Genomic DNA, 12,862 nt, shown 5'->3' with positions numbered 1-12,862 from the left:
GCCTTATATTCAAATGTGACAAGCTTATGTTTCTCTCTATTAATGTTCTCGTGACAAACAAATACCTGTCAAAGGTATTTGGGGGGTTTCTCTATAGCTTCGTTTCCACTGTCATCCAGCAGCTATTTTATTTTTCTGCTTGGCTTTTGGCACTTAAAGCCACCTCATTTATATTTGTTTTGAGAGAAGATTGCAGGCGGCGGAGAAGAATACGCCGGCTCTCGTCTGGTGCTTACTTGTGACGTAATGACCTTCTGCAGATCAATGGGCTTCATTGTGTGATGACAGTAGCTCCGCCCTAACCGATCCCTTACATTTTTCTATTGACCTACAACCAACAGGGGCCCAAAAATGTTATGGTTTGGTTCCGGCTTAATGGGTTTACTTTATAATTGGAAATGCTCAAAATACCGGGCAGGACTGGACCGTACCACTCAGTGAAAAAGAGGCTTAAAAGTCAAAACCTTTAAATCAAAAACAGGGTCAATAGTGAAAAGGGATTATTAGTGAAAAGGGACTAAACTGGTCATCTTTTCCTTTTCACTGACCTGAAGGAGAACTGAAGAAGCAGTCAGGTCCACAATAACAAATGTGGCGTAATTAACTTTAACATAAAAAATGTTTGATTTCCATTTGCAAATTGAAATAGAAGTCTAAAGTAAATTGAAAAATAAACATGTCAAGATATTGATGAACAGATAATAAACTGAATCATGGGTTCACAAACCATTTATGGTGAACCTTTGTGAAAAACAGTTTATTTTCAGCTGTAGTTTTCTGGCTGACTGGAAAGCGAAGAGGTAAAAAAGCATACACGATCCAGTAAGTATGAGTGCAGAAATGTGACAGCAAGTCAGTGCAATTTATCATTCTGTCAAACTTTACTGGCTGCTGTAGCACAGCTATCTAGTGCAAAAAAAAATCCCCGACCTCACTCAAAAATGCCAAAATGATGAAGAGAGTGAAGCCAAATCAAATCCAAACTGCCACCTAGGTATTTTTGCCACCTTCCAGCCATTGAAACAGCTTGACCTCACACATGGCAGGCAACAAAGAACTGGAGATAAAAATATTTCATTGAGTGTAAACCAGGGATACACCATATTGGATTTTTGCTGATACTAAATATGCTTATACTTTCAAAAATATTTGACAAAGCTAATACAAATTCTCCAATAATCAAATGTTAAGACTTTTGAGGCCAATCAAGCAAAGGACTTCCTTTTTTGTTGCTGAGCTTTTTTCGGTGCTTGTTAACTGTTGTGAAAGCACAATGTTCCTCATAAGATGCATCTCTTATGTTTTGACTTTAAACCTGTGCTCAAACCACTGAACAGACCTGCGAAACGCAGCGGAATGACAAAAACTGTGATCAAACGTTTGCACCACAGAATGGAGGTGACAAAGTTGATGTCCAAAAGTGTTTTTCAATTGAGAATCTTTTTGTGTTCACACAGTGGGACATTAATGACTTTATGAGGTTAGGTTTAAGCGCCGACGCACAAAGCCCATACCCAGCAGCTGTTTTCCAGGAACTTCCAGCAAATCTCAGAGCTACAGGTAAGCTTTGAGTGCAGATCAAAACTAGCGAAAGAGGCTAAGAAACTTACAGGTAGTTACAACATTGGTCCACATTGTTGCAGATGTGCTGATGCATTCATGGTCATTATGGTCAAAGCACAACCGCCTAGAATGTTCACGTTGGGCCAAAGAGATATATACAGCTTTAAGTAATTATCTGCTGACGGCGATAATATCTGAACTTTATGGTGCATCCCTTTGTTCCTCCTTTAGATAAGTATGCTACATTGCTAAATATTTGCTTTCTTTTTTTTAAAAGCAGGGTCTAAAAACCATATTAGATTCACTTGTGGAGCAACAACACAGCAGGAAGCTGATAGAACGCAGAGTCGGCCAAAAGGGAAAAGCTACTTTTATCTTCAACATTGAAAAAAATTGAATTCGATTATTTATTCTGATAATTCCCAAACTGAACCGATATTTAATTTCAATCTTAAAACTTGTTTCTTTTCATTGCCTTGCTTTTAAAATAGGCTCTTTCTTTCGGTTTTATCTGCAGAGTGTTCCTGGTAAACATAGTGCTGACAGTCATAGCATTAGCTTTGCTATTATGACAATAAATGTATGTCTGCAACAGAGACCAGGTTGCTGTTGGTCCTCCCTTTGTACTTCAATAGGATAAAATGGTGGTTGTCGTGGATACAACTGCGATAAACACTACCGTGGTCATCCCGCCTCGGTTGTACCACTGTAGTGTTCTGCATTCTGTTCACATACGAAGATGAAATAATTTGGGTAAGGTAAGGTCCCTAGCAGCTGGGAGAACCAGGAGAGAACGGAACCAGCCGCATTAAAGATCATTCTAGACCATAACTAGTGTTATAAGATAAAAGACACCAAATAATGCTGTTTTGATGGTTACTTGAAAAGTCCAATATCATAAAAAAATCGGATAATGACACTTATAGACAGCAGCTATTCTCATACGTTTCTCATAAGTTTCTCTTCAGCAATAAAGACATGGTGAAAAGTAACATCTTTTTAGTTCCCAAACCACACTTTTTGAACATTGTGTGGAATGACAGGATGACAGTGTGGACCAGACCCTGCTGTTTAATAAAATTACACACAAAAAAGAGCTTGTTGAATAAGCAGATAATATGAAATGGCACAAAGAAAATGAATATACGCACGTAAATTTCCAAATAAGTGCAGCCAGTGTTGAACCTTTTTCTTGGCCGCACAGACCCAGAGGAAGGGTTAGGTTTAGGATTACGGGTTAGGGTGACATCGAACTCAAATCGCGCGGCAAAATGGTACAGACGCGATCTGAGGTCGAGCTGCTGCCCTGCAAATGTCTTTTTTGTGCCTAAAACACCATAATCATGATTAAAATACCACTGGAAACACTTACAATAGATCAAAAGATGATTTCAGTGGGACTTTAAAGTGTGGGTGACATGGCCTATTTTAATAAGCCAAAATATAGTAAATAGTTTCTATTTCATGTTGCGATTGTTTTTAATATTTTTCGAAAAAGAATAAATAGCGAAAAACGCAATATAAACAACGAGGACGGCCGCCGGCTTCACGCATTCCGCCGAATTCGCGCCGCCCTGTTTGTGACGTAACGAAAGGAAGACAAGGCAGACAACATGGCTAGCACCGATAGCGAAGCACAGAGTGATGCTACCGTCTCTATTAGCGATTTATCATCAGATGAACAGAAAGATGAAGAGGAAAGTTGCGGAGATTATCATGATGATGAGTCACTTTTGCAACCGTATCGATTCGAACCCTTTTGCGAAAGTGAGGAGGATATAGCAGAAAGTAGTAGGTCTAGTGATCATGCCGATCATGACGATAGCCAGCATGAAGATTCGGCTAGACTCCAGTAAGTCTAAAAAATGTATAAAATTAAATTACTCCACTTACCCTAAAATATACTCAAAATGTCCCCTTTTGGCCTAATCTAAACAAAGGTAAACACTGGTTTTCAACCCAATTTACAAAATAAATGTCACAAAATAAAAGTTTCCCAGATGGTACTACTCTTTAGTTAACAAAGTCACTGTATACCATTAACAACTGTGGAACATTAACAGTTTTACCCGTTTGAACCCGTTTGAAACCTTTTCTCGTGCGCGCGCGCGCGCTCACACACACACAGTTCAGTTTACTCACGGTACCGGCACCTCAAAAGCAAAAGAAAAAAAAACGTTGCAGGCCTGTTGCTTCTCTTGCAAAACATTGAGTGCGTTGAAATACTCCAGTTGGATCCAAGGACAACAGAAAACACGACTACTTCGCCTCAATGTGATCCATCGTGATGCACACTAGCTTAGCAGCCTCCGCTCCCGACTCCAGCGCCGTCCTCTCCGACCCAGAAAACGGCTCGCTCGCTTCCAGCTCACCCGCCTTTCCTCGACTCAGAAGCCAAGATCCTCCTCCCAACTCTCCGTTCAAAATTCTTCGTTTGTGTCCCGGTTTTTGTCCCTTCGAAAACGCAGACTTCTCTCCTGCAGATCTGGAGGGAAAAATCCTTCGCCGTCCACCTTCTTGAACTTTCCCCTTTTCAGCAGCGTTTCTTGTTTGGGAATTTTATACACAGATACACTTTCAGTAGATGTATTGCTACATCCAGCTGCCACACAACGACTTGGCATGTTGATGATTAACAGATTTAAACACGAGAGAAACGAAGACTACCGGTTTTGTTTACATGCTGTCCGAAGCGGAACTGCGAAAATCAACGCCTTTCATGACGTCACAGGTCATATCGGGTTCACTTCCAGCCTGCGCTCTAGCGGCAGATCCAAATCTCTGATTCCTTCGAAAGATGTCTATTATTCATATGCTTCGGATTTTTTTCGACGCGAACTATTGGTATCAATAGAATCAGCGTTTAAAGGGCTTTTTTATTTGACAAAGTTGTTCAAAGCATGGCATCCACACTTTAAACCCAAACTTTCTGAATAATTAATAAGATCAACAGATAATTAAATAGCTTATGATTAAAGCTGTTTTAGTCTGCTGTTTTCTGAACCTCAAAATAACCAAAAGGTAATGGATGTTTGTCATCGGTATGTAATTAGCCCATTCCGACCTTCTACCTTCGCCGGATATCTTAGACAAACGGTGTGTGCGACAGCTGACTCAAAGAAAGCCCTTTCTTTCTTTTCTGCTGTCCTGGGAAACGGAGTCTGTGATTACATTAAGTCCAGGCCCTTTCATTTGACCAGCATATCATTTCCTTTGAAGTGTGGACACTTCAAAGTAGAAGGAGTGACTGCCACTCGGACTCGGAGGATAGCTCTTTTGATCATCTGCTGAAAACTCCCCCCTAATGCAATCAGTGTGAACGTGTAAGGGATGGGGGGGGTTAACAGCCATAAGATAAATGCAGCCATCCTTATAGCTATCAGATAAGCAGCACGTGCTCTAATCCATTAATGTGAAAATGAGAGAGGACTACGAGTGGCTGGGTTGGGGTTTTGGAGTAATAGATAAATGGTCCAGAATGATTTTTCAAGGGAAATATTTGGGGTTTAAGGAATTTAATTAGGTGTGTGTGCCCACTGATAATGATAATAATAAAAGACATAATTTGTAATGCACCCCAAATGATAGGTTGCAATTTGTCAAAGTAAACCTAAGGGACGTTGGCTCCCGTTGTTTAACATCCCCACAGCAGTTAGTGTGAGATTTAAAGTCTTGGACAAAAAGCAGAAAAAATAAGCTCCTTCGGGTAAAATCATTGTAGAAACGTTGATGATATTAACACACCAAAATGTCAAATCTTGCGAATCTTAGTCCAGGATTTTCCTTTTACATTTTTATTCCGATACATAACTGACTTGGTGTCACGTTTTTCCGGCCAGTCACAAACCACAATTATTCATTTCTCTTTTATGATAACTTTTCAAACGGTTTGTGGTTCCATATTTGGAAAAGGACTGTAAACATGTCACTACCAAACCAAGTCCTTCATTGGTCAAAGTTTGACCTGGTTTAACTTTTAACGGATGTTCAATGGTTGCGCGTTTTGTACATGGAGCCCCCAAACTGACTTAAAACCACATGAACACAAGTCTTGAACGCGAAACCCTGAAACGTGCGTTTATATAAACGTTTCATTAGAAGTGGTCACTAGAACACTCATTTCTGAGCCCACTGTGAATGTGGGATCAGATATTAAGCTAATAAACTAAATAAGAACATCATTTAAAAATCAAATCAAGTCCCAAAGAAACTGCACGTTTGTAATTTTAGCTACAAATGTCATCACTGATAAACATGTTGTCTGTCTTCTTTCCAGGTCCTTTAATCCAATACAACAGGAAGTACCCTTTACTTCTCAAACAATTGCTTTTTAATGCCACTGATGCCTCTTCTTTCTCCATTCTCCATTCACACACATCCCCATCCCTCCTCCTATCAGCGTCTGTGAACTCACCTGACGGGGTTATGTGTCTCCAGGAAATGGCTGGCTGAGGCTTCCCGCTGGCTGTGCAGATGAGAGACACGTTGCTGCCCTCGTTAACTGTGATGTCAGAGGAAATGTCATATATCTTGGGAGGAACTACAGCAGCCAAAAGAAAGGAAACACAAAAACAGATTATTATTATTATTTTTGACCACAGCTCTCCATTTGTTTGTATACCAGTTTGCTTTAGAGACAATGAAGCTCCAGCTAATTTGTTTACTGTCAAAAATGACCCATAGTTCAATCTAAAAATATAAAAATAGCAAATGCTCCGACACTTCACTGTGAATAACACACACGCCCACCTTGGTAAGTTTTCATATTTCAGGCTCATAATGTTAAATAATACATTTAAGGAAGAATGGGATTATCTCTCTTTTATTCACTCGTATTCCCTTCAAAAATGAAAAGAACTGGAGTTAAGGTAGTGGCGAGCTAACAAAAGTCAGTCACAGTAAGGTGCCTGTAAAAACAAAATAGAATAAATTTAAATGAAAGCCTTTTGTCTATCAGGAAACCTCAAAGAGTTTCATTATTTGCTTGAATACAAACAACTAAGGGACCTGTTTTTAATTAACCAAAGACAAATAACTGAGTAAAACCTATTGGCTCAAAAGCTGATTAGGGACTTAATTAAATATATTCTTTAGCTCCCACAGTGATAATTGGTAATGCATCCAGCTAAAATCAGAATAAAAAATAATAAGCAAAAGTGGACAGATTTGTGTTGTGCTTCTGTCATGTGGTCGCAGGACAGGGAAGTCTTGTTAGTATCAGAAGCACAAATAGAGATACTAGAACAGAAACAATAAATAAACAAACACACACAAAGACATTAAGGTAGATCTGTTTAAACTATGATACATGGTCAAAGATTTTAGGCACCCAGGCTTTTTGGGCTTAGCAGTGGTCATTCTTTTTGAATGCATAGAAAAATAGCACACACAGTAGGCCCAAGTAACAAAAGCTATAAACTTTCAACGTCTTTTAGCCCCAATGTAGACGTTCTCTGAACTACTGTAACCCTTCAAGAGTTTACAAAAATGACGATTCTGTTGCAAATCCAACAGAATCTAAAGGGGAGAGAAGCAGTTAATATGGTACACATTACAGTAGTAAAATGTTTAAAGAGTCAACTTAAGCCAGCTGGCTTTGTGTTGTTATGGGCAAAGCTGCTTTTTTCAGAATCCGTCGGAATTCTATTAATTGCAGAAAGGGTTGAGGAGTTACAGTCATTGACTCTATAAGAAAACTGGACTTACTTCCCACTCCAATGAAATTTAGTCAATACAACTGCCATTTTTCTTACAATACAGACAGTGCCATGTTGGAGCCAGATGACGTCAGTAAGCAATGATTGGCCCAAGTCGGTTTGAGTCATTAGCCGCGTTTACATGGGCAAAAGTAATCGGAATGAACGCCTGATCGGAAAGAAAATGCGTCATGTAAACGCGCCGTTCGGAATACTCTGCCCCGATCAGACTCATTCGGATCAGAATTTCTTTCCGATCGAGATAGGTGGGTTATACCGATCGTTTATCCGATCGTGGAGCATGTAAACGGTCATTCCGATCGTGTGTCACTGCTGCTCTGGTTTACGTCATGCATAGAAGGTGTTTCGCTGTGAGAAAGCTTTGGAGCGCATACGGGACCGACCAGCTGCTCTGCGGACGCCCCGTGAAAAGCGCCGCTCCGCTCTCGCCCCGCTGGCTCTCCCCTCTCTTACACCCCTCACGGGGGAGATTCGGAGGAGGACCGCTTCGTGCCCCCTGACGCTCACTCGGTCCACTGGCACCCGAGTGAGCAGAGCAGCTGGATTAATAATTTTGTGTCGGGGGGGGGGGGGGGGGGGGGGGGGGGGGCTTTTTTACGTGTGCGTTTTGTTGTTTTCTTATGTGTGGGAGAATTCAGACTGCGAGCCGTCCCGCCGCTCTGGGTTAGCGGCTGCAGGACTCAGGAGGAACCGTGTTCGAACAGAACTCGGGCCGCTAGCTCACAGAGTGGCTTTGGGGCGGTCTGTGTGAACTTTCAGAGCAGAAATAAATGTCGCTCAGTCCTTAGAAAGCTGCAGATTGCTGCGTTTCTCGCACGGTCCTGGATTTTGTGTCCATCCATCAGGCTAATGATGTTAGCCCGTGTTAGTCTGTCCTAAGCTTTCGTCCAGCTTAATTCTTCCACAAAAAAAGCACTGACCACACAGATTAAATATAACGATGAGCGAACAGGCAATTCATAATATTCATGACATTAATAAAAGCACGTTTGGAAGATCGTCTCGTATGTTACCGAGCTGCTGCATAAATGTCTGTGGAAGCGGTTTGTTTACAACGGGACCTATATCCGCATCCGGGTGATTTTTACACTACTGCGCATGCCCAAATGATTCATTCCGAACGAGAGTGTGAGCCATGGGAACGTTTGTTCTAATCGGAAAAAGGTTTTCTGTGCCCATGTGCACGGGTGAATTTTAACCCGACCATTGATCCGATCAATATATTCTGCCCATGTAACCGCGGCTATTGTTTTCATGGCAACCCACTACCCAATCAGGAGTGAAGCCCACAACCTTTCCCACTTAAAAGCGTGCTTGGGGAAATCTTTTGAACGAAACCTTTCAAATCAAAAGTTTGACGTGGGGTCCAACAGGCACCTCTTACTTTTATTGCGATATCTGGCCAGTTCATAACTTGAATAATGTGCACTACCAAAAAAAGCAAAGCAAAGAAAGAATAGTTGTTTTGACAAATACATTGACTGAGTAATAGCTGTTTATTTCTCAATAGAAGTCTATGGGATTTTTGGTGTCTTGGAGCCACGGATACTTCTTTTTGGAAAGGCGAGGTGGAAGGGGTCACTCATTCCAGTTCTCTTATACAGTCAATGGATCTGGTAGTTCAAAGAGTGTGTTATTTCGCTGCCGCTGGCGATAGTTCTAGTATTAGATGGTTAAGTACTTGTCTCAAGACAGTGGGATTTTACAGAAAAGATCTGTTGTTGTGCAAAGTGAAGACTAGTATGAGCAGCAACATAAATGGCTTCAAAACTGCTTAATGTAAACCTGCTGCTGCATATTTAACCATTAAATATAAGTTTATCCATCATTATAATATGAGCCAAAGATGCACAAGACCAAACACAAATAACAACCAGCATCTTTAATACAAAAGCAAGTCTACATTAGGAGCATTTGCAATGAAACTCAGACATTATTATGCTAATTGTAGGATTTGTGAGCAAAGCTTTGTCACTAAAGAAGAGTTTAAGAGTTTAAGTGACACTGTAAAACTGATCTCTTTGTCTCACTCACAAGCGCATCAGTGATTCATACATTTAAATCCAGGCTACGCTTTGAGGGCTCTGGAGGCCATCGACTCTGACTCATCTAGAAAAGCCCATTGGGGGAAAAAAAAGTGAAATGTTCCTTTTTCCTATCTAGAGCAGCTCATCAGCAGTCCCTGCTGGACATCACTTTAAAGTATAACCGACCACTTTTAGTGCACTTAAATCATCGTGGAGCTTTGATGTTAAAAGCTTCTGTATTTATGCATCTGAAAACATCGAGGCACATGCAGCCACCCACAAAGACATTTAAACACATTTCACTGGACACACACATGCGGCGCCATGTGCACAGTCACACACACATTCTGGAATTTCACGAGCCACTATTTTAATCTGCGAGATCTGAATCTCAGAGGGAGCCTTTCTGCAGTGAACTGTGCCATGCAGTAATAGATTCTCGGTCATATGGGCCCAACTATTCTCCAAAGATCCCGCCCGATGGCTGCTAAAGATGCAACAAAAGCAAAGTTGATTGAACAAATTCCAAAGTTGCTCTTTGGTACCACCACCATTTATTCGATCTACCTACAGTCAGGACCATAAATATTTGGACAGAGACACTTTTTTCCTTATTTAGTTTCTGTACATTACCACAGTGAATTTTAAATAAACCAACTCAGATGCCATTGAAGTGCAGATTTTCAGCTTTTATTCCATGGGTTGAACAAAAAGATTGCAGAAAAATGTGAAAAACTAAAGCATTTTTTAAACCCAATCCCTTCATTTCATGGGCTCATAAGTAATTGAAATAACTGAAAACAAAATGGTCATTACTAATATTTGGTTGAAAACCCTTTGTTGGCAATGACAGCCTCAAGTCTTGAACTCATGGACATCACCAGATGCTGGGTTTTCTCCTTCTGAATGCTCTGCCAGGCCTTTACTGCAGCGGCTTTCAGTTGCTGTTTGATTGTGGGCCTTTCTGTCTGAAGTTTAGTCTTCAACAAGTGAAATGCATGCTCAATTGGGTTAAGATCAGGTGACTGACTTGGCCATTCAAGAATATTCCACTTCTTTGCTTGAATAAACCCCTGAGTTGCTTTGGCTGCATGTTTTGGGTCGTTGTCCATCTGTATTATGAAACGCCGCCCAATCAGTTTGGCTGCATTCACCTGGATCTGCGCAGACAGTATGTCTCTGAACACCTCAGAATTCCTTGGGCTGCTTCTGTCCTGTGTCACGTCATCAATAAACACTAGTGTCTCAGTGCCACTAGCAGCCATGCACGCCCAGGCCAGTTTTCCAGAACTGTGCTGGCTATTTTAGATGCTTTTCAGGAAAGTCCAATCTAGCTTTCCTATTCTTGAGGCTTATGAGTGGCTTGCATCTTGCAGTGTACCCTCTGTATCTACTTTCATGCAGTCTTCTTTTTATGGTAGACTTGGATATTGATACGCCTACCTCCTGGAGTGTGTTGTTCACTTGGTTAGCTGTTGTGAGCGGGTTCCTCTTCACCATGGAAATGATTCTGCCATCATCCACCACTGTTGTCTTCCGTGGACGTCCAGATCTTTTTGCGTTGCTGAGTTCACCAGTGCTTTCTTTCTTTCTCAGGATGACCCACACTGTTGATTTTGCCACTCCTAATACTGTAGCAATTTCTCACATGTTTTTTTTCTGTGTTCTCAGCTTAATGATGGCTCCTTTCACCTGCATGGAGAGCTCCTTTGACCACATGTTGTCTGTTCACAGCAAAATCTTCAAAATGCAAGCACGAGTCCTCTAATCAACTCCAGGCCTTTTATCTGCTTCACTCATAATGACATAACAAAGGAATTGCCCACACCTGCCCATGCAATAGCATGGAAGTCAACTGTCCAATTACTTACGAACCCATAAAATGAAGGGATTGTGTTTAAAAAAGGCTTTAGTTTTTCACATTTTCTGCAATGTTTTTGTTCAACCCATGGAATAGAAGCTGAAAGTCTGCACTTCAATGGCATCTGAGTTGTTTTATTTAAAATTCACTGTGGTAATGTACAGAAACTAAATTAGAAAGAATGTATCTCTGTCCAAATATTTATGGTCATGACTGTAGTCCTCGTTGCCACTGAACTCTACGTTTTCACTGAATCCCACTGCTCTTTTGCTTCTCTTTGCTGCTTTGTGGGCAGCAGCAGCACAAAGGATTTGGTGAAAAGGATGGTTGTGCAGAGAATGCCTCATACTTCAATGAGATTACATTTCAAAGACTGAGTCTTGATTTAAAATTCTTTAATGCATTTTAAATTGTTACAAAACTGTACATTGATTATCTATGGTATGAACTGACAGTAAAAAAATGAGAGAATAAAAATTACTATAAGCAGTAACAGATGTATAAAAAAACAACAGAAACAGAAAAGGTAAAACCTAACCAGCTGATGGATTCTCCTACAGGCACAAGCCTCGGTGACACCAGGGACAAACTACGGAAAGGATTTATGTTGTTTTTTTGCCAGGCGGAGGGGTTAAAAGTCCTTTTGGATCAACACTTCTAGATCTAAATGAACTGAACACGGATGACCTTCAGAGGGAGAGCAGTGGAGGTGATGCTGAATCGAGGTTATTACTTGTCCTCTGTTTACTTGCTGTAGGAGCCTAGTGTTGACACATCATCTCAGTGTCTGATAGCACAGAATTGAAAAGATTGGAGTTGTCCTCTGATCCTATCTACCTCTGGCATTGGTCTGAGGCTTTTTTTTCCAAATGTTTGGATGAAAAGTCTTTCCAATGGATCTCTGCTTAATAATGTTTCTCTTATTTACTAGCAGCCTCACAGCACATCACATCACAAATTTAAAGATGAAATAAGTACATTAGAATAAAGTTTTTTAATAGAACGCTATAACATGATAGAATTAAAATTGAAGAACTGAGAACATAGACGCTTTCAAGCTCACAAGAAGGGTCAGACCACCTCCATCCGTGGAGGTCACTTGGTGTGTGTGCAAAGCCCTTTTCAGGTCTTTCTGCAGCTTTGCGGTGGCCTGAGTGGTCTTCCACACTGCTGTGTGCTGGGCAGGAGGCAGCACAGACATGGACAGACAACAACTTGATGAAAAGAAGAAGTTCTGTCCCGGGCTCCATCACGGAGCCAAACAGAAGGATGATGCCCATCATGAACATCTTCCACCTCCCTGAGCTACAAGGTGGAGGGCTGAGAAGCTCCATTCCGGGTCAGTCCTCCCCACTGCCGTAAGATTTCAAAAGATGCAGTTGCAATGTGAACAGAAACGCAAAAACATCTCATTTAGTTTCACTTTATTTAAACTGGTCTGATAATTGTTGACTTTGTAACGTCTTTGTATTTGTGTTTTCAGTTAAACACTTGGTACACTCACTTTCTGTGTGTCATGTTGCACTTTCCAATTACAGCTGATACACTCTCCTTTCCCCTTGAATTAGGTCCATCTTTTCTTCTCTTTTGCACTAGTTAGTCTGCTGCTTTTTGACCAGTAAAAAAGGTTAAAGGTCATATCTGCTTTAATGCAGAGGAGCTTGAATTTTTAGTATCCTGGTAAATATCTAGCA

At 40.9% G+C, this 12,862-nt stretch overlaps 1 protein-coding gene across 3 annotated transcripts in view; it reads right to left on the bottom strand.

Annotated features, from left to right (window-relative positions):
- The window catches only part of negr1 (neuronal growth regulator 1), a 165,088-nt gene that overhangs the window by 71,723 nt on the left and 80,503 nt on the right, over positions 1-12,862 (bottom strand). For all 3 annotated transcript variants that reach the window (XM_023954180.1, XM_023954181.1, XM_023954182.1), the window contains exon 3: positions 5,978-6,103. In XM_023954180.1, coding sequence (XP_023809948.1) covers positions 5,978-6,103 — 126 coding nt within the window. The remainder of the gene's footprint in view (positions 1-5,977; positions 6,104-12,862) is intronic.

This window comes from Oryzias latipes, chromosome 4 (assembly GCF_002234675.1).
Source record: "Oryzias latipes chromosome 4, ASM223467v1".
NCBI lineage: Eukaryota > Metazoa > Chordata > Actinopteri > Beloniformes > Adrianichthyidae > Oryzias > Oryzias latipes.
Note: the sequence above shows the minus strand (reverse complement) of the source record. Positions and strands in the feature narration are given on the sequence as shown.